The 21,931-nt window shown below is 35.1% G+C and overlaps 1 protein-coding gene and 1 pseudogene across 9 annotated transcripts; both read left to right on the top strand.

Moving 5' to 3' along the window:
* The first annotated feature begins 2,055 nt into the window (after nt 1-2,055).
* Nucleotides 2,056-16,034, top strand: LOC121997649. 9 transcript variants are annotated; one of them, XM_042552174.1, is made up of 11 exons: nt 2,056-2,528; nt 2,614-2,677; nt 5,643-5,816; nt 7,169-7,327; nt 8,405-8,488; nt 9,917-9,991; nt 11,510-11,602; nt 11,691-11,834; nt 14,097-14,204; nt 15,672-15,723; nt 15,814-16,034. In XM_042552174.1, the coding sequence occupies exons 3-11, from the start codon at nt 5,718-5,720 to the stop codon at nt 15,840-15,842; spliced, it is 843 nt and encodes a 280-aa protein (XP_042408108.1). In that variant the 5' UTR covers nt 2,056-2,528; nt 2,614-2,677; nt 5,643-5,717; the 3' UTR covers nt 15,843-16,034. The 9 variants fall into 9 exon arrangements, 8 of the variants coding, with proteins under 8 accessions (XP_042408108.1, XP_042408106.1, XP_042408109.1 ...); XM_042552172.1 differs by having other exon boundaries at nt 5,531-5,816; XM_042552175.1 differs by having other exon boundaries at nt 2,611-2,677.
* A 204-nt stretch (nt 16,035-16,238) lies between these two features.
* Nucleotides 16,239-20,921, top strand: LOC121995205 (annotated as a pseudogene).
* The last annotated feature ends 1,010 nt before the right edge of the window (nt 20,922-21,931 follow it).

Genomic DNA, 21,931 nt, shown 5'->3' with positions numbered 1-21,931 from the left:
TAGTCATGAGGATACACCTATAATCGACAATGAAAGTATGAAATTAATAGACTCGCTGTTGTAAATATGGATTGGGATCATATTAAGGTATGTTATGGAACTTCAATTGATATATATCTTGTTGTTTTTTAGTTTGCATTTGTTTTTCTACATCATGGTAGTCTGTTAGTTGTATGAAGGGCTTATTTTGTGGCTTAAGATAATATCATATGAAATATAGTACTTATTTTGCTTAATAATTTTGCTCGTATATTTGTAGTTATCGCTAAATTTTTCCTATAGTTTGTTTCATTATTTAGTTAGTTTTAAAATTATAGTTGAAAGGATTTGACATTGCATACTGATTTCCCATTAATAAATAAGATATGCATTTTAACGTGTTCGGTGGAACTTGAACAACTTTTGATGCATTATAAATCAAATTCAAATCCATATGGACAATTAGAGAGTTTTTTTTTCAACACTCTAGTCCGCTTTTTCATCCTCTTATATTTAGCCTTTCCATTGATTTTTCAATTACAGTTTGTTTATCTCCTAGTTAGTACGTAACTCTTGTACTTAAAAAAAATCATGTTTACTTTTGTTTGATAGTCATCTTTAACCTAGCTAGCAGTGATTGCCTTAAAATTTTCTTGTTAATCTTGATGTATGTTTGCTTAAGTATTTTATATTTATTGTAAAACCTAACTGAATTTTTCTCCGTTAACACATAGGTTGTTGATCTATATGTCGTCATGAGTTCTTGTCTCCCAAAGGGTGGACAAGTTTTGTCAGTGTCTATCTATCCATCTGAATTTGGGTTGAAATGTATGGAAATTGAAGCCGTTAGTGGACCTTTTGTTGTAATTGACAATGGTAATTATGATGAGGATGATTGTATTAGTACATGTAATCTGATTTTGATATATAATAAATAGATTAAAGTTAGATGTGATGTTTATTTGATTTTTTTTATTAAGTGTAAGAGTTGACTGGCTTGAAGGACCTGACAGTAGGGTGAAATCCAGTTAGGTCCGCAAGACCTGATAGTTGGTGAGAAGTTCAAATAGGTCCACAGGGTTCAATATCTGAAGGAAAGTTCAGTTGGGTTCGTAGGACCTGACAACCGGTCGAAGTTCAGTTAGGTCTACGGATTCTGGCAGGAAGATCTGGTGGGTCAAAGGCAAGCCAAACGACTATAAGTGGTAAGTGAAGGTAAGTAATTGAAGGAGAGATCCAGTAAGGCCGCGTTCCCTATTGAGGGAATTATAGGCATCGATCCAGCTTAGATTCATTTGGAAAATCTAAGCTAAGACCTTGACTAGATCCTGGTCTCGAGAAAATAGAATTTAATTACTACTCATATTTTATTATGTTGGGCTAACTCTATTTTACAGGGTAAAAATATATTCTATCGCTTAGACTAAGCCGGGGCACCCTAGTGGTCCGGGCGCCTAGACTCGGTCTAAACGACCGAACCCTAAAAATCATCCATAAGCTGATATAGAGTACGTTGATTGGTTGAGCCATGTAGTCCAGGCTCCCCAAGGGGTTCCAAGTGTTGAAAGAAATATTCGATAACAGAACAGAGTGAATCACTTTCCTTAAGAAAATTTTGCCCCCACTATGTTACTATTGGGGTTTATGATAAATTTCCTCCAGGATACTCAAAACAAAATAAAATTTATAAACAACAAACCTATAAATTCCCCCAAGATAATGTAGAGACTGGAAAAATAATTGTCGGAGAAGATGTTAAAATGATGTATATATAATGAATGATACAACCTTCGGGAAAGGTTGGGGACACAATAAATAATAATAAAAAAAAATTTTAATAGGTAAATATCCTTAATGGAATTTTTAAAAATTTATAGAAATTTTTTGAAATTTAATTGAAGTTCATATGATGTATTATGAGGAAATACGTTTATAAATTTGGGAAAAGTCAATTTAGAATACCCAATTAACATAGAAATTGATTAAGAAAGTAAGCTAAACTTTAATAAAAGAAAACCTAATTTTATTTTAATTTATTTCCTTTTCTTCCCTCCCCTTTTTCCTATTTCTACCCGTGCCCTAATTTCTTCCTAGCCGTTTCCTTCCCCGTGTCTTCTCTCGTAACGCCGAACCTCTCCTCTTCCGTCTCTGCCCAAGCGCCGCCGACCTCGAAGCCGAGGTCCACGATCGGCCAGCCTCTTCTCTTCACCTTCTCCATCTCGCGCCGAAAACCCTCCTCCCGATCCCTTCCCTCTGCCCTAGCGCCGACCTAGTTCCGCGGCTACCACTCGATCGCCGGCGAGGGTGGGCATTGAAGGCTCCGGGGGTAAGCTAGCTTCGACCGAACCTCCTTCTCTTGACCCTCTCCGACTTGTGCCTAGCGCTGTCGCTGGTTCTTCCTTTTTCTCTCTGGTTGACGGCGATAGCAGCAATCTTGGAGAGGGGTTGCTTGATTTCAACCACCACAACACTGTGGGCTGGTCGTCTGCATCGCCAGATCCGTGATCAGCACCGGCAATTGAAGAGGAAGAGTGTGGTGTTTCCGGCAGGTGAGGTTGTGCCCTGTGGATTTGGATTAGTGGAGTATCCGGTTGTTTGATCTCAAGCTGTGGTGTTTTTCTTGGTTTCCAGCAGCAGCTTCTCTATCCGGCAGCACCCTCCCTGGTCGTGGATCAGCAGGAGAAGTTGTGAGTTTGAGGTGAGGTGTAGAGAATTTGATCTTACTGTAGATCATGAAATTATTTGTATATTGTAGATGATAGGTTCATATTTAGGAGAGTTTAAGTTGATTTAGGTTTAGATTTAGATCTAATTGAATAGCGGTATGATTAGGGTTAGTGAAGCTAACCCTAGTTGACCTATGGATTATAATTTGTGGGTTAATCAATAGTTCGTGTTAGTAATTATATTGATTAGGATTTTCCTTAATCCGGTTAGGGGATTTTATTTAGCTATTTAACTCATATGATTTTAGCTATTTAACTTGGGTCGGCTGGCTGGCCGTCTTGATCCAAACTACAACCTGAGGGAGACGGTGAATCCAAGAAGGTATCGCAATCAATTGTAGCCTGATCGTGGTCATGATTCAGCCACAATTGCGAGTGGTCCATTTTTTGTCCACTTTTTGGTGGACCACGAGGGGGTTCCCATCAATAAGAAGAGATGTGCGCAACTTCGTTTTCTACACATTCCATCTACAGTCATCTCTTATCTTTACTCATCGGAAGTTGACTTGAACGTCGGAGGGCCAATGCCGGGAGCCCCTTCTCGGTCTAACACTAATTCTTCTTGTGTTGTAGGACCGTAGTCTTCATCCCGTCAACTTTCCTGCCACATCCCCAGCTTGCTATTGTCTCCGTTTTTGGACAGGATCAATGAGAATTTGTTGATTTAGAGATTGAGGGGATCTTGATTTAAAAATTCGTTCTTTCGACTTGGATCTGTTGTGTCGGTGTGCTTTCGTTATTTGAGATTTTGATGATTTGAGAGGAGAAGAAAGTTTGTTCTTTGCGGTCTTGAAGATCACGGGCTTTGATAGCTCTGTGATGGTGAACGACCGCTTGTGAGATGCCAGTCGCTCGCAAGCAACCCTGTACGAATGCCCACCGCTCGCGTTGAGCGTGAGAGGCCGTATAGGGCTGATTGGGCAGAGCCATCAGAGGTTCATGTGGTTGAGGATAAGGACACACGCAACAGTAAAAAAAGGCGTTCCACGGATAAAAAATCAAGAATAAATGAATCCTCGTGAATCCATCCATCTATTAATAATCCATGCGTTCTTATGAAGTAAACAATGAAAAGTTTTCCGTTCCTTAGTTTTTAATCTATCCTTCCAACTAAACTGAGTAAACTGAGCATAAGGGTTTTAGACCCCGATTCGTGTTTGCGCTCGCCCCACTCTCTACCTCTTGCGACCTCGCCGCCCCAACTGCGGCCGCCACACTCCCCTACTCTCTCTGTCGACGTGCCTCGGCTTCCCCCACCCCCACCTTCCTCGTAGTTGCGGCCAGTGAATCCTGCAGCTTCGTCCCTTCTTCCTCGCGGCGAAATCCTTTCCCCTACTGATCTCCTGTCGATCAGACGCATTCCTCATCAAACCCCGTCAGCTCCTCTTCTAATCAGTAATATCAGCCCTTGGCCATCTTCTTCTTTCGATCAGCAGCGCCTTATCTTCCTTTCATGAGCACCAACCCCTGGTCTTGCATTTCCTCAGTGGCAATGTGTGTTTCAATACCCTATTGTGGTTTTGTGTTTCCCTGTGATTTTTCGTAGTAAATTAATGTTTGCCTGCCGTTATTTTCCAGAAGCCCCCAATTGTGTAGTGCAACAACGAAGGAGCCTTTTCTTCCTCCTGCAGCGCATATTGTTTCATCAGATGGAACTAGTTGGGCAGTTGATCACCAGTCATTGGTAGGCCATTGATAAAGTCATGGCTGTTGAATTGATTCATCAGCAGGTGTACCAAGATAGAAAATTGAACCAACACCCATCTCAGTCTCTATGTCAGGGTAAGGGTCTGCAGACATACTACTCAGGTATATGTCTGGACCGGAGGTGAATACCCTAGGGGACATATTCTCAATTATTAGGAGTCGGATTGGAAAACCTCAGTGGTCACATATGGCATCTGCGTCCTGCATATGCATTTAAAGAGGAAACGTATCTTGTTTGCTAGACCCAGTCAAATGGACAAACCTCAAGTGGTCCTATTTAGTATATTGTTTGTAAATGTCAAGGATAATTTTTTCAGATATTAGTTATATGCACGATATATATATATATATATTCTGCATTGGTGGTTATTATTAATTGTTATATTATGTGTCTTTTATTGTATTTTTGTCTTTATTTTTTTATATGCAGAAATATGATGTGGATATGTTGATTAATATATTGTTTAAAAGGGCGGCCCGGTTTACGAAGTTCACGTCAATGCGGGGTCCGGATTAATCTACCATATGATATATCTTAATCTTTTTTTTTTGATATACTACTTTTGTTACCCACCACATTTCTCCTGGCATATTATGAATGAGTTAAACAGTGGGTAAACCATCTACCTTTTGCATATACTTTTTGAAACCTTGCTTAGAGCATCCATTTTGTTAAGAAGTAATGAATTACGGTTCTCCCATGCTCAGTCGTTTGTTCACTTGGTAACATGCGCATTCTGTGTTGACAAACAGTTACAATTTCTATGTTCCTCGTCAATATGTTATAATCATATTCTTTAGGTGAACTTTAGAAACTGATATTGATTTCATATTATTGTATCATCTTAAGCTATAACTGCCATAATGCAATAAAATTTATAAGAATATGAGAAATGCTTTCAGGAAAAAAAAACTAGTTAATCTTTTTAAATTGTCTCAGGTGTAGCAATTAATTCCAATGACATACACAAGACTCAAGTGAAGCAATTGAAATATTGCATCTTCATTTAGTTTCATAAGCTATGTTGGCCACTGAGTCACAAATGTCTATATGTGAATTTTATTGTTAGGAGTAATAAAAGACCTTGTGATTTTCTGCAATTATATATGGATTGCAGTTTTTCTTCACCAAATAATTGTGGTGTCATGAGGAGCACTTTATGTGGATTTATTGGTACATCATGGCGGGGTATTTTGTGTAACACTAAATCCCTGGGCTTTGTCTTCAAGGGCAATCGTGTCCAGTGCTTTTCCACACGACGGTCGCGAACTCGTCAGCTTCCCAAAGAAGGTCCACCAACAATAATGGAGGAAGAGAGCAATGCATTTTATGTTGTTCGTAAAGGGGACATCATTGGTATCTACAACAATTTAAGGGATTGCCAAGCTCAAGTTAGCTCTTCGGTAATCTTTGTTTTTTTCTTTTGTTGCTTGTTCAATTTATTTATTATCCCAACTTCATATCTAAACTGAAATTGCAGAGTATATATTTTAATATTTAAGAATTCTCATGCTTATCTTGTCCAATATATATTAACTTGGCCTAAATGATTTATTTCCAAAATATAATTTGAATTGGGCTGAGGTCTCACGGATCTTCAATTTGATTGTGTGCTTCTTTGATGTACCCAAGTAGCTTCTTAGTGCTGATAGCCATGACTCGGTTGAATGATTCACTTACACATTTTAAAACTTGCTTTAACAATCAACTTTCTTTATTCTGTTTGATAAAACTTCCAACTAATTGAGGTTCTTTTTGGATGATTATGTTGTAGAATCCTTTCTAATTTTTGTCATCTTCATCCTTACAAAATTTGTCTCTTTCTATATAAAAATACAACACTTTAACAATAATAATGATCCATTTATTGAAACTTTGAATAACTTGTATTATGTTTCATGATATTCGAATGATGGAAATATGAATATATACATACGATCAATCATAAATACTGATTGTTGGTATTAAAAAAAAATATTGTTGAATTGTAGAACCTTATGTTCCTATTCTTTGCACCTATGTATCTCCCTATGGTTGATAGGTAAGATATTGATTCTGACAACCTTTATTAATTGCATTTGTCATGATTTTGGCATAAGAGGCAAATATGGCAGGTACATAGAACTATATTTATTATATATACAATACAATACGAATCAAAATTCAAAGAAATCATGTCAATCAGATTGGATGCATGTCCAAGGAAACTGTATGATTCAAACTAGTTTGAGTCGATCTTGGAATGCTTTAAAGCGTGCCGAAGCATGGTGGGTATTAACACAGCATGTTAATAAGTCAAATAGCTCAAGTTATTTTTTCTTGCCTTTGTTTAGTGGTTTCATTACTCATTATGATCATTATGTAGAATGGCACTAAAGCATTTAAAAATAAAACACTGACTTTTCATATTTGAGATCTGCACCTTCTGTGGGAGCTAAGAGCATGATACAAACATCAGGAAACATTTTATTCAAGTGGATGGATCTTATCTGTTTGTCAAATTAGTAGGTTTTGGTTATGGTTCTTACACATAAACAGTTGATTCACATAGTACCTGATGGCTTATGGAATAGATGTCCTGCACTCTATAAATTGTTGCATGATATGATGTTTGCATTACTAAGGTGGGATATTGTGAGTTCTTTATATGTTTGTCATGATAAGCACACTTCTAGAATTTGTTTATTTATTCATGTTGCTTGTGGCGAATCCTTATGCTAATAATTATCTATGTTACATGACCTTGATCATGTAGGTGTGTGATCCATCTGTCAGTGTGTACAAAGGTTACAATTTGCGCAAAGAAACAGAAGAATATCTCACTTCTCAAGGACTTAAAAATCCTTTATACTCTCTCAAGGCAGCGGATTTGAAAGAAGATCTATTTGGTGAAATCTTGCCTTGTCCTTTTCAGGTATGATAAATAACTTCGTGATCGTTACGTTAGAGTATCTCTACCTGTATGGAAGGTCTGTTAGTTACAGTCTGCAGTAAATTTTACCTTATTTTTCGTTTTTCAAATTTTTTCTGGGCTAAAATATGTTCGCATATTTATAATGGTAGTATATGATATTTCCAATATTATTCTGTTGATTTTTTTATCAAGGTAATTGCACACAATACTCATTGGTGAGAAAAGATCCATGCAAAAATTTAATTGCTTGGAACTTGCACAACTTATTGTCTTAAGAAAGATTTTTTTTTTATTTACCAAAATCAACTCTCACTTACAAAATTTGTGTATTCTATGTAGTAAATTTTCCCTAATATATGGATGAACATATATCCCATTGTTTTGCATGTAGAGGTATCAATGGATCATATTCGAGTTATGCATGACTAAAGGCCAAGACCAGCCACTTCCATTCGGGCCTTGTAGTGCCTGACATGGCTGCAGATGGTCATACCCAATATTGCTCTATGTATATCATTGGTCGTTCTTAGGTTGGGAAACTAGACCCAGAATTTAATTATTAAAAAAAATAGGTTGGGAAACTAGACCCAGAATTTAATTATTAAAAAAAATCAATAATAAAAAAATATGGTATATAAAAAATATCTAAACAATATTCTTCAAATGTCCTAAGAGTAATTTAATACTTTTTTTAAAAAAATTTTCTTTAGCTTATCTTAGAGGTAGAAGTGGTAATATATAAAATTTTATCTGGAAAATATATTAAATAAAATAGTTTATATGCCCTGCTAGCCCCACAGTCCAACTCATGACTTGTGCTGGAGCAAGTGTGTTGTGCTGGATGACCCACCTGTTTGACACCTCTATCTGCATGTAAGATTCCTATCTATAAGTTCTGCACCGTGAAATCATAAACAGCAGATAGATAATTGTTATTTTCTTTGTGATGGTACATTATTGGTTTGTAGCTAAGGATGAACCTCTACGATTCATGTTACCTTTGCACTTCATTAAAGGTTGGCATTTGTTTTCAATTGTTTGAGATTCACAATTTTTTCATGTATTCCTTGTTTCCAGCAACCAGATGGTCTTGCTTTTCCACCTGATAAATCACAGAGCCCATCACCTCCAAAAAGATCAAACGATGTGATGGATAATTTGGTAATTTAATACTGCAAACATTCCATCAGTTCTTTTATGTTTATTGTAGAATACAATTGCATTATTTGTAGATTTGGAGTTTGATTCTAAATTGCTGATTCTATCTTAGCACCTTTGTGAACAAGATTCTTTCTTTTCTTTTCTTTCAAATGCTAGAAGCCATGGTTTTCCTTTCACCCTTTGCCCATATTTATATGATCAATCAAATCTTTAACTGACTGTCGGCCAGGGGCATTTGATTTGATTCAGTCTCATATTCATGATGATAAGAAATTCAAAATAATGATTGTATTCAGACGTTGAATTGTTGACAATGTCCTCAACTCTCCAGCTTCTCAGTGTTAACATCTTTGTCTGTTTTTCTATCGCTAATCACTCTAATACTTGACTGATTGTTGGCAAGGGGTGTTTGATTTGATTCACTTGTATATTCATGATTGTAAGAAATCAAAACAGTTGCATTGTAACACAATGTCCTCGATGCTCCAGATTAGTAATTAGATGATGGTCAAGCAGATCATTGTGAAATTATTTTCAATAAAGTAGTTTGTACTTGAAAAGAAAGTTTTAAGTGAATAATTACATGGTATATGAGATAATATCCTGTGATGATCAGACACACACAAAACCTCAATATTGTTCTTGTTGGATTGGTCTTAATGCAATAAACTAGTCTTGTGTATCCTGAATTTGTTTACTTTATTTACCACCATAAACTATCACCTAAAAGTATGATTGCTGATACCATGTCTTGTAAAATTTACCTTTTTGCTTAAGCTGCACAGGATCACTGAACATGATTCTGGAAGTTACTCTCCCTTACCACCCAAAATATTTTTCCTTTGTTCAATTGTAGTTTCAATTTTTTACAAGACTTAGTGAAATTTCATACCTTTCCAATTTAACATTTTATCGTGATTTCTTTTCTTACGTTCTTGTATATAATCTTAGTTCTTGAATTAAAATCTTTAGTTCCTAAATCTCATTCCACAATTCAAGTTTCAATTTTACCCTAACCAAAGACTTATGAATTATCACAGTATGATATCCACATAATATGCACTAAGGAGATCTATCTTACAATTTTAAGTTTAACTTGTAGTATTATAAAGAAAGAACTTACATCTGGTGTTTGCAATAGTAGTTAGATTAATATATATTCATCTTGTTTCATTAATACAATTACCAGTTATTTTTTTTTGTTTTCTTAAATCTATCCCTAAAATTGGAAAGAGATTATATTATAAATTTTATCAATTCTATAGAATTCATATGCAAATTTCTCCGATAGTTGTCGCCTATTAAATTAATTACACATTATTTTTTTTTTCAATACATTGCTTGTTCATGACAACTCTGACATTTTAAGAGTGGTATTTCATTTACAGTAATTCTTCTTTGTTTTCTCTTTTTCCATGTATTAACCAGGAAGCGGTTGGGTCAAGTTCCATTCCAACTGCTGAACAGTCAAAGAAACAAGTGAAACTAAAACATTCTTTTGAGGTACAATCAACATCTTATAATAACATAGTAGATGCCAATGCTAATGCTTGATGTATTATCTACTGCTATGATGCTTGTTTGAACTATCTATATCTAACTGACAAGGAATTACAAGCATACAAAACAAGATGCCAACACCATTATTCTGTCTAATATAGATATTCTGCTCGTCTGGTGAAAAAACTTATTGTATTCAGCTAATTTGCTGTGAAGGAATGACAGTTGTCAGATAGTTGGATAGGCAAAGGTGGCAAAGTTTAAGGCATTAGTAGAGAGTTCACTGTCATCACTGTTGCCTTCTATCACTTCAGTTCTGCATGCCTTCACCTCCTTTTCTTTTGTGTATTCTTGCCAATGTTTCTGCATTTATTTCTGAGGCATATAATTTTTTTTTGATGAAATTTCTGAGGCATATAATGAATGCATTGATGATGATACCAAGTCTAATATACAGTGTCATTCATCTTTATTGAAGATTAGATTTCCTTTCATCTCATTGTGGCTGTTGTCATCCTTTGGGTTGAGAGAATTTTCCTGAGTTGGAACTGCTTGTTGGCAAAGAGTTCTTTTCAATGGTTTTTGGCATTGTGCTTCAGCTTTTTATCTGTACCATAAGAAAACTGCAGACATGCAGGTAGAAATAAACATTAGCAGTGAGCATGCAACACCAGTAAGTTGCTGTCCATAGTTTTTCTCATCTTGCGTTCCACACAATTCTTAGTAGGACAAATTAAAGTTATGTGAAGTCCATGAGCTGTGAAAATGTCAAACCATCTCACTTCCTTGGAGTCACTTGCTTAGCACAATTGGTGCCAATCATCCTAGTATCATCCGGGATACCTGTTTTATTGTTAATGCCCTTTATGTGCTTGGCCTTTTGTATTTGTTCATGCGATGGGAATGATGTTGAAGCATACACCTTCAAAAGCAATCATTGTTATTGTATGACTCAGAAATTCATTGATTTTCGTTTCTGTTCCACTTGCATTCTGATTAAAAATTGTAATCACTCAAGCAACATTTTTCTTCCCATTACTATGAAGTTTCTTTCATATAGAAAAATATAGCTCTACAGAATATGGAATACAGCTGTGATAAGCAAGTTCAAAGGTGAGATTTTGACTTTTCAATGGCCCATAAGGGTGTTACACGTGTCTGTAGGAAATATGATATCCCCGTAATAGGAGGTATGATAATAAGACGTTGTTTCCTTGTCATGGGCAAACAACAATCATAATGCGGAGTCAACCAGAATGTTGTATCAAGCATGATGGTGATGGTTTGAAGCAACATATCTCTGATTTCATATTGTGAAATGATCTAGTCCTTAGGAGATTAGTATAAACTCAAAGGAAAATTTTTGACCTTAGAATTTAAGTCAATATCATGGTTGACAATGATTTTTTGCCAGTTATTGGCTCCCTCCATTATCGGCTGCAATTTTTTTTTCTATTTATTATACACTAGTTTTTAATATTTCTCCATCATCAAGGAATTTGATGAAACTAGTATTTGCAGAGGTCCTGCATTCTAGAATTTGATGGTGCATCGAAAGGAAATCCTGGAAAAGCTGGTGCTGGAGTAATTCTTCGTAACCCTGATGGAAGCCTGGTAAATATCCACTGACCTTTTTTCTATGGCTTTGCAGTTCAATATTTTTAAACTTAACAATGTAAGATTCTTCTTTCATGTGAGGAAGATCTGTCGACTCCGACAAGGCTTGGGTGTTGTCACCAATAATGTTGCTGAGTATCGGGCACTGATTTTGGGAATGAAGTATGCTCTTAAGAAAGGTTTTAAGCAAATTCATGCCCAAGGTGACTCGAAACTTGTCTGCCTGCAGGTTTGCTATTCTTTGTTTTGTTGGTTGATTTGTTTCCTTGCTTGTTTGCATAATGCAAGATGCTCAATAACATTGAGATAATCCTGGAATTTTAATGTTCTTTCTTGAACTTAGCTTTCACAGGATATGATTGTGGATGTTTGAGCAATTTGTTAGACTATGAATTTGAGACTTTGATGTGACTAGCCACGGTCTTTGAAATTGGCTAGTTCTCATCTGGATTGGTGGAGTTTGTTTTGATCTGATTTTTCTGATAAACCAGACAATGTGTATCATCCAAAACCATCACAAAATACAGCAATGAGAGCTAGACTTAAACTAGACTAAAATAGTCAACTAGGTTCGTCTCCAGTTGTATTATACTTTGAACGATTCCTAGCATCTTGAAAATATAATGTCAACTGTAGGGGAAAAAATTGCATGTGGGGAGCGTGGGAGTATCCTATTTTGTACTAACTCCTGAATGTTTCTTAACAATCTATTCAACTTGCAGCTTGTTTGTGGTCATGTTAATATACGTACATTGTTAATTAGTATCCGAAGTCTGCTTAAATTTTCCTTTTCAAAAAATATGGATGTCTCAGTTGGGGGTACTTGTCTTTGATATTCTCTCTACCTTTGTAGATAGTACCCTCCCCTTCCTATGTTTCTTGTAATGATCTCTCAAAGCTGCCTCTATCATTGAGTGATTCTTGGAGGTTTTTTTCTCATGCATTATAGATGTTATTGTCATCATCAACTTTGTCTGCCTTCAATTATTTAGGGCCGATTAAATCAATCTTTATCCTCTATTCAGCTCAATTATTTTCATCACTCTAGAGGTCCCTGCATAATTTCTTTCCACAAGTTTAAACACGAATGAAATGATGCCTCATTAACTTGTAAGTTGATAACCTCCATGGCTTATTCCTTTGCTACCTCAACCATTCACAACCTCCAACAACATCTTTTGAACTAGGTTTGCTCAGTAAACTCTCCTACATTAACATGGTGCATTACCCTGTGTATGCGTCCTTACATTCATATCCCATCAATTGGGGGTACTTGGATATCTAACCTTGGCAATGTGATGACACCCATCCTTTTCACTGATGTATAGTGTAGCTCTTCAGAAGGCAGTGATTATTAACTTGTCTTTTCCAATAAAGGTAGATAATTCTTGAGAGATTATAATCAAAATCAAATCCTAATGTTTATTAGTAAGATTTGGAAAGAATAATGTTGTTTTGTTATTTGATACTTGTAATCAATATTAGAGATCTTTCATGTTTCTTAGCCCATGTTAGGCTAAGGAGTCTCAATAGATGGTTTTACAAGTTGTAACTAAGTAAAAGTTCTTCAAGTTTCAGTTGTTGGAACCATCTTCCGTTGAATTACAGTATGGCTGTGATTACATCAGATGAGAAGAGAGAGGGAGAAGGAGGGAAGGAAAGGAGAGGAAGCCATAAGGTAGATTACTTGGCGATGAGACAGTTAAGAGGGAAAGGAGTTGAGAAGGAAAGGACCAAATTGCTCTAAATATCAATCTATTGCCTTTTCTGAAAATCAATTTTCTTTTGTCACTGCTTGAAAACTGCCTGATGGTTGTTTTAACCTTTGGTATGAATAATGCTCGACAGTATGGCCCATATCTCCTTCTTGCCTTCCAGCTCTAGCCATATCTCCTTCTTGCCTTCCAGCTCTAGAATTCCCTGTCGCCCTTTTGCCCCCCTTTCCTTGACCTCTGTAGCTTGTTGATCTCCAATTGTAGCCTTCTCTTCTCCAATATGAGGTATGTTGCCTTGGTCTGTAGCTTGTTGATATAGATGATGGTATGGGTGAGGAGGGAGCCCTTGTCCATTTTGGATACAATGGGGATGCATGTGCGTAAGCCATAGTGGTGTTGATTTAGCTTCTTTTGCCACTGCCACTCCACCTCTTCCATGTGGTTGAGTGGCTCCTCACGGCCATTGGCCGGCATCTGATGCTGCTTCGGCGCAACTTCTTCGGAGTATCCTGGCAACACTCTTCATTTTTTAGTCCGACAACTTGAGGTTCATATCCAATATAGTGGTTCTTCATGGCTATTGGTCAACTTCAGACCCTATTTCTTTGACTGCCTCTGAAATTTTTATTCTTTCACGAGTTGTATAGTCTGGAATATCATTGTATATTTTATGACATGGCTTTGATTTTGTAAACTCATTATGATATTATGGTGCTTGATTACAGTTGGTATATCATGCTTGTTGTGCCTAATGCTGTATTTCTTTCAACATACAGTTAGAAGACCGCTGGCGAACAAAGAATGAAAATATGGCCCTCTTATGTAAAGAGGCTAAGGAACTAAAGGGGTCCTTTGAGTCATTCAATATAAAGCATGTGTTAAGGGTATCACTCTTGCCAAACTTGCCTATTTTGTACTCTATTATGTTCTTATTGGTATCCAGCAACATATCTGGATAATTAAGGGGAGACTTTTAACCTCAGTTGCTTCTTAAGATTTTACTGATATGTCCTTGAGTATTGCTATTCTATTCCCTATGCATTCTCATGAAATTAGTATTCCTATCTTTGATTACAAAAATGAACTCGGTAATTGTGATTCTTTATTCATAAGGAATGTTATTTCTTTCAATTCCCATTCTTCAAAGAATGCATATTCTTGTTCTATACAACCGTTGAAAAGGAATATATACTATGCATGAGCAAAGCAGCTTTGAATGTTTTGATCTTGCTAATGGGCAAAGTTGATCTGGTTGGATGGTGTAACTAGGTAGGCTAGTCATGCTAGGTGGCCTACTAAGTCCTGGTGGGTTGCTGAGGTTGTGTAAGCACTATTGGCCTATTGGACTGATCGGGCTATATGAGTTGGGCAAACCTGGTGGGAGATTGGCAAATAAGGGCAGGCTTAGCAAGTCAAACAAATCAATTGAGCCGGAGGGCGGATAGATGGGCTAGATGAGTTGATTGAATAGGATAGATTGTTCAGACCTGATTGATTGGAATTTGTGAGTTAGATGAGTCAGACAAACTATTTTGCGGAGGGATATTTTTGTAAAAATTATTCTTTCTAATTCCTATGTCTCTATGAATCAAACATAAGATTAGTTTTTAATGTTCATATCATTTTCTATCATTCATCTATTCCAAAGCTCATGACAAATTCACAAATATAATATTAATAAATTAGACTAAAGTTATATTATTTAATGAGATGCACGGTTAGTTTTAGAAATGTTGTTGTAATTGCATGAATTGAACTCATCAAAACTCCTCACGGTTGACTTATAATGCAGTTGCATTAGTAGTTTAGTTTGAGTTTGATGCTTACCTAAAATCTATGAATTGTTTCCTGGTTGGCAGAGAATATCTGTTAATTGATTCAGTAATATACAACCTAAACTCAAGCTCAGGGTTGGAAAACTGTGAGCCTACTTTGCTGTGTTCATGATTGCTAATTTTTCTTATCAAGCTTTTTTTTGTTAGAAATTTTATTGAGTTTCATCTAAACTCAAGTTTTTACTAAGATTTATATTTTTATATCTTTGTATATTAAACTAAACAAAAGAGACTACAATCAAGCTATAGTTAGTTGATTAACAAGCTTGTTCATTTGTAAGTTCTTTTCAGGAACTTTAACGAACCAAGCTCATTTCTTTTCAAGCTTATTTATTTTTAAATATAGAACAGATATAAATGATTTGTCATCGACCTGCCTATCAACATTATTCACTAATATTGTCTCCATTTACAGCCCGGCCATTCTCCTAGTTAATATTTTGATGCTTTTCCTTTGATTTGCTAATGTCTTGTCCTAGTTGAAAAATATTTTGTGTTTTTTCTTTACTGTTGAAGGAGTTCAATTCTGATGCTGATGCTCAAGCAAACCTAGGCGTTGAACTCGCACGTAAGAAACCTGAACTTGCTTCCCTTTTGCATTGCAATTGTACATCATTTTCCACTAAGAGAACACTTGGGCTACTCTATCTTCTTGCAGTGGGAGAAATTCAAGAGGAGATTCACTAAATTTTTAATTCCAGCTGGAGAACTCCATTTTTTGTATTTATCCCAACACGTTTGACGTGGATGACTCAATGCCATTCTTTTAGCTGGCAGTTAATTTTTGATACCTGATTATTTTTTTCACCGATGTAGTTTTGATGGTGGAAGTTTCCTGCTTTTTAGCACTGGTTGCACTATTATTATTATTATTTCATTTATTTGGTAGCATTTTTCCAGAATACAAATCATTGTTGGAAATGATTAAATCACGCCTTATGTGTTTTTTTTAACGTTCTTGGATTTGTTTTGTTTTTTTTCCCATGACTGAAGCTGTTCTTTGAATTAGCTTGTGATCGGGTTCACGTTTTTTGTCCCTTGAGAAATCAAGTCCTAGGTGTAAAAAAAACAGATATGTCCTAGATGTGCCACAAAGTTCAGAATTGTGTAAGTTTATGGAAATCAATTGCAAATTAGCTTTTGATAATATCGAAGTACTAGATACTTGAATGAAGCAGGATACTTTGAGTCCTGTTGTTTTGTTTCTACCGGACTGAGAGATTATGATAACGGTTTTTGCAAAACCAAAATCGATCTCTTGCTGATCGCTTGGCTTCAACTTCTTCAGTGCTCTCTCTGCTGCCGCTGCTCGAATAAGCAGAGAAGATTGCTTGTGTTTGGAGGAAGCCATTGAACTAGTAGCAGAGAAGTTATTATACATTGTCTTCTAAGAGGCAAGAAGTTGTTTTCGCTACTCGAATTCTTGATCAAGTCATATGATAATCATTTTATCGTGCTAAAGCTTCCCTTATGATTAATTAGTTGAATAAATTGAACTGAGTTTAGGTTTTTTTTTTTTGGAAAACCATATGTTAATATGAACAGATTGTACAATATTCAACGTTCTTTTTAGCATGAAGTATAATGAACAAAGTGAGTTTTTGAATTGGTGCTCAAGTAGTTTGTCAAGTATTCATGGTTTGAATCCTAAATATAACACGTGATGGGGCATTTTCATCCCGTCGGTTAGGTTGTCCACTCTGCGATCAAGATTATAAGGAAAAATTTTGAAAGATACATTTAAAATTATACATACATATACTAAAGGGTTGCTTCTATTGAGAAAAGTTCTTGAAAAAAATAAATATAAATAATGATGTAAGAAAGAACAACATCCATTTATTATTGGTATTTGTTTTGAGCTGGAAAAAAGTCCTTCGCATTGGTAATTTATCTTTTTATAGAGGCTCGTAAGACTGATGCTATTAAACCGCTTGAATGATAAATTTCATCTTTGTTTTGGGCTGAAAAAAGCCAAATTATCCTCATACTCAACTTTATATAATTTTTATTTGTTTTGTCAACAAAGAAGTCATACCAACTGCTCCTATAAATTCTCCAATAGAAATAGCCAAAAAAACAAAAAACAAACCTGCTGTGCTTTTTAGCCCTGCTTCGGGCGTTGTCTTCTTTGAAGCGTGAAACGAAGGTCGTAATTGACTCCCGCTTCACCCATATATTCTCGGACAAGAAATTCGAGGCTTCTGATGCTCCCGTCGACAAGAGAGGGAAGCGTAAGAAGAAATCCGTGAATCCTTTTTTCCATTACTATCTCAATAAGCAGGAAGACGGGGAGCAGCAGAAGTAACGGGAACCTGTGAAGGAAGGTAGTGACGATATCGATTCCGAGATAGATGTTTCAGCGGAGCAGGCAGTTAAGAGTAGTGGTGATGATGATGAAGAGGAATTGAATCGTTCGAATTTTAGCAGGCATGAGTATAGTTCGTCCGAAGATGAAGACACCGAAGACGATGATGTTAGTATTATGTTAATATTTGTTTCCTTTTTTATTTCAATTTACTTAGTATAATTGATTAATATTTGATGCCTTTCTTTATTTGAGTTTCTAAATATGTGATTTAGATGGTCATTCTAAATTCACATTCTATCGATTGCTGCAGTAGTAATTTTCATTGTGATTTCCCTTGTTTTATTTGGAAGGCGATATTGTTAGGAAACACAGTGAGATATTATTTAGCAGTAGTCTAACTATGATTTATCTTTCTTTTTTTTTTTTTTACAACGCTCAGTGAATAGTGACATTTGGAAGTATCTATTGGCTAGTCATGAGGATACACATATAATCGACAATGAAACTAATAGAGTCGCTGTTGTAAATATGGATTGGGATCATATTAAGGTACGTTATGGAACTTCAATTGATATATCTTGTTGATTTTTAGTTTGCATTTGTTTTTCTACATCATGGTAGTCTGTTAGTTGTATGAGGGCTTATTTTGTGGCTTAAGATAATATCATATGAAATATAGTACTTATTTTGCTCATATATTTGTAGTTATCACTAAATTTTTCCTATAGTTTGTACTCATTATTTAGTTAGTTTTAGAAATTATAGTTGAAAGGATTTGACATTGTATACTGTTTTCCCATTAATAAATAAGATATGCATTTTAGCGTGTTCGGTGGAACTTGAATAACTTTTGATGCATTATAAATCAAATTCAAATCCATATGGACAATTAGAGAGTCTTTTTTCAACACTCTAGTCCGCTTTTTCATCCTCTTATATTTAGCCTTTCCATTGATTTTTCAATTACAGTTCGTTTATTTTCCAGTTAGTATGTAACTCTTGTACTTAAAAAAAATCATGTTTACTTTTGTTTTGATAGTCATCTTTAACCTAGCTAGCAATGATTGTCTTAAAATTTTCTTGTTAATCTTGATGTATGTTTGCTTAAGTATTTTAAATTTATTGTAAAACCTAACTGAAATTTTCTCCATTAACATATAGGTTGTTGATCTATATGTCGTCATGAGTTCTTGTCTCCCAAAGGGTGGACAAGTTTTGTCAGTGCCCATCTATCTATCCATCTGAATTTGGGTTGAAATGTATGGAAATTGAAGCAGTTAGTGGACCTTTTGCTCTAATTGACAATGGTAATTCAGATGAGGATGATTCTAATATCGACAATGAAAAATTACGTACCTATGAGTTAAACAAGCTAAGGTGAATTTAGTGAAGTGTGTCTTATTTTATGCTTTTCTGTTCTATAGTACCGTTTGAACTTTCATGATTTCTTTGTTTTTTTCTTAAATGTCATATAGCCGACTTCATCTTCTGGGATAAGGCTAGATTGTTGTTGTTGTTTTCCTAAATGCAATACAATCTCTTATTGTCATGAATACATATCATTCTTTTTAATTATTGGCACAGTATTAGCAGTCAGAAGTGGATTATCAAAATATCTGTTTGTTTGTTTTTTTTTTCATTTTGGTTGCACTTGGATTAGGCAGAATATTTATTTAAACTCATCATGATCAAGCCATCTTTATCCCAATCATTTGAGGTTGGGTACGTGAATCTTATCTTTATTTTTCCATGTCGTGGTATGCATGGTAAGCAATATTTAAATTTATTAAATAATTTTTTATTTTATTGACTTGTGTTTTCCGTGGCCACTTTCTACCCCTTATAATTTCCTGTCCAATAGCCTCAACTCTTTTAATTTATGATGTTTTTTACAAATCCATACCATCTCAACTTAATTTCTGATTTATTTATTTATTGAAGTTACACCTAATTGCTCTTGAATATTAGTTTTTTAAAAAATTATCCTTTCTAGTAACTCCACATATCAATCTTAGCATTCTCATCGTGCTACATAGTTTTTTTACGTGATGATCATAACAATGTGACTCTCATCCAAAACCATAGAATATATTATTATACTGTTATATGATTTTTGCAATTTTGTATCGTTGATAGTGAAGCCATGGGGCTTCTGATGTTTCTCTACTGAGGTTGCTATTTTTATTGTAATTATATTGCAGCTATACTTTATTATATGATTTTGATTTTTTTTTTTTATTGTTTTAGTCCATTTCATGTGGATAATATATCATCCGAAGTTTTTGTATTGCTTTGCTTTTTTTCCTTTCAATGGCATTGCAGGTACTATTATGCAGTGGTGATTCTCGATTCTGTTGCCATCACTAGTCGTATTATTGCTAATACTCTGGATGGTACTGAGTTTCTAGAAAGTTGTAATGTGTTTGATCTGCACTTCGTTCCTGATTCGATGGATTTTAAGCATCCTCCTCAAGATGTAGCCAAAGAGGTACTTGTTTTTCTTGTGATGGATTTTAAGTTTTCCACTCTCATGACTAGCATTAACTGAACAAAATCAGTCAGTGAATTTATAGGCTAAACATACTTCTCAAGCTCTTTCTTTGTTTTCTCCAAGCAACAACAAAAACAAAATAAAGAAGGAAAAAAACTTACACCATCATAATAGAAGTGCTTTTACTATTGTGGCTGATGAAAATTTCATGTTGCTTGATAACTAATTAACAGTAGTCAGATATCGTGCACTTTATTCAACATGGTATGTGCTTCTCTGTCACATCAGTTGTCAATGAGGACTTACTGAGACACCAAAACAACTAACACATTCAAGTCAGTATTAATTATATTTTGAATTTTATTTGATGAATTCATCATGTCCCATTTGTAATTACTTTCTATATGTAGTCAGTCTACCATGTAAAAAAGTACTTGAACAATTTTCTTTTCTACGTAGCAGTTACAGGAAGAGAGACTATTGTTCCTTGTAAACTTATCATGATAAAATTAAGGTAATTACAAGATTACTAAGGCACTGATAATCCTAATAAACTTGTCACGATAACTAAGGCTAATGATAATGCTAGTAAACTTCTCACCATAAAATTTTACTTTAGTTTGAATACTTTTTACTATGTTTAGGTTATTTATTTCAGATTAACTTGGTTAACATTCTTGCTATATTGTTCAGGCATCGACAGGCTACAACAGGCCAGATTTCCAAACTCGTGCTTTGCAACACAGTCAAGTCAAACTAACCTGGGAAGAGGACAAACCAGAGCGTAAAAAACTATTAAGAGGAAAGTTCAATCCAGATCAGGTTGGTCATCTTGGCTAAAGATCAATTCAGCTGCATTTCCATACTGTTAAATATTCTCTTAAACAGAATTCATGTAGAAAACTTGTAGCTGGGAATTGATTTCTTTCAAATTATGCCACTATCATGATAATAACTTCATCAGTTTATGCCAATGTTTTTACATTTGGTTATGTTTTGATTTTATTTTTAAATTTATTTTTTGATGTTCAACTTTGACAATTCGTTCCCCTGAGCAGTTACATATCCATTATTCTTGGTGATTTTCCTTCCTTTGTCAATGCATCTCGCTTGGTGACTTTGGTGAGGACCACTTTATCTGTGTAGGGAGTGAATACGTAACAATGTTCATTAATCCCCTCATTATCACATTTAGGCCTTGGGGCTTGTTTCATTTAAAGGGAGAAGTCAATCTCTCATTCAGAACGAGAATTTAGTGGTTACCTCTTTATTCCTTTGGCAAATATAAAAGATATTTAAACCCATCTTTTGACTCATCTATCCAAAATCAGAGTGAAAGCTAACTAATATTGTCCTTGATGAAGTAATAATTGAAGGTTCAATTTGACTTTGAGAATGTTCAATTCAGTGTTTGAATAAGCTGCATTACTTAACATAAGCATTGTTTGATTGACGAGTCTGTGAGGAGTTTTTGTTGATCATGATTGACATTGCGGATTGTTGTCATAAATCTTTTCCATCGTCAAAATATTTGGTGAAATAGCTGAATCTATTATTGTAGTGGATAAGCTTGTGGAATTGATGCACGTGGATGATAGCTTTAAAGATTCAAAGTTGACCTCAATTCTTGTCATCCTGAGACTTACTCGCTTGGGAACAAGAATAAAGAAAGGAATTCTTCTTGAGCCTTGATCTTTTGCATTGCCTATTTGGGTCGTGTTGTTATCTTAGCATGTACAAACACCCTGCTTCATAGTTAGTGAAGTAAATTATAAAATCAGTTTATAAACAACCGTTAAATAATAAAAGTTGGAAGGAATTTTTTTTCTTTTTCTTTTTTGTGAACTCAGAAATTATAGATATAGGTTTTAATAGAATGACCACTGAAGTTAAAATCCTTCATTTGTTTGTAATCTAAATTGCTTTTTTTGAACTGATTACCAACTTGTTCGTGATTTTTTTTATCTCTTTATG

The sequence above is a fragment of the Zingiber officinale genome, chromosome 6A (assembly GCF_018446385.1).
Source record: "Zingiber officinale cultivar Zhangliang chromosome 6A, Zo_v1.1, whole genome shotgun sequence".
Taxonomy (NCBI): Eukaryota; Viridiplantae; Streptophyta; class Magnoliopsida; order Zingiberales; family Zingiberaceae; genus Zingiber; species Zingiber officinale.
The sequence above is the reverse complement of the archived record's forward strand: the minus strand, read 5'-3'. Positions and strand labels throughout refer to the sequence as shown.

Bases quoted from the DNA above. Each gene is read 5' to 3' on its own strand.
- LOC121997649 (XM_042552172.1), top strand. From the start codon at position 5,559: ATGAGGAGCACTTTATGTGGATTTATTGGTACATCATGGCGGGGTATT. The intron at 7,328-8,404 runs GTATGATAAATA...CCTTGTTTCCAG, and splicing joins TCTTGCCTTGTCCTTTTCAG to CAACCAGATGGTCTTGCTTT. The intron at 11,603-11,690 runs GTAAATATCCAC...CATGTGAGGAAG, and splicing joins GTAACCCTGATGGAAGCCTG to ATCTGTCGACTCCGACAAGG.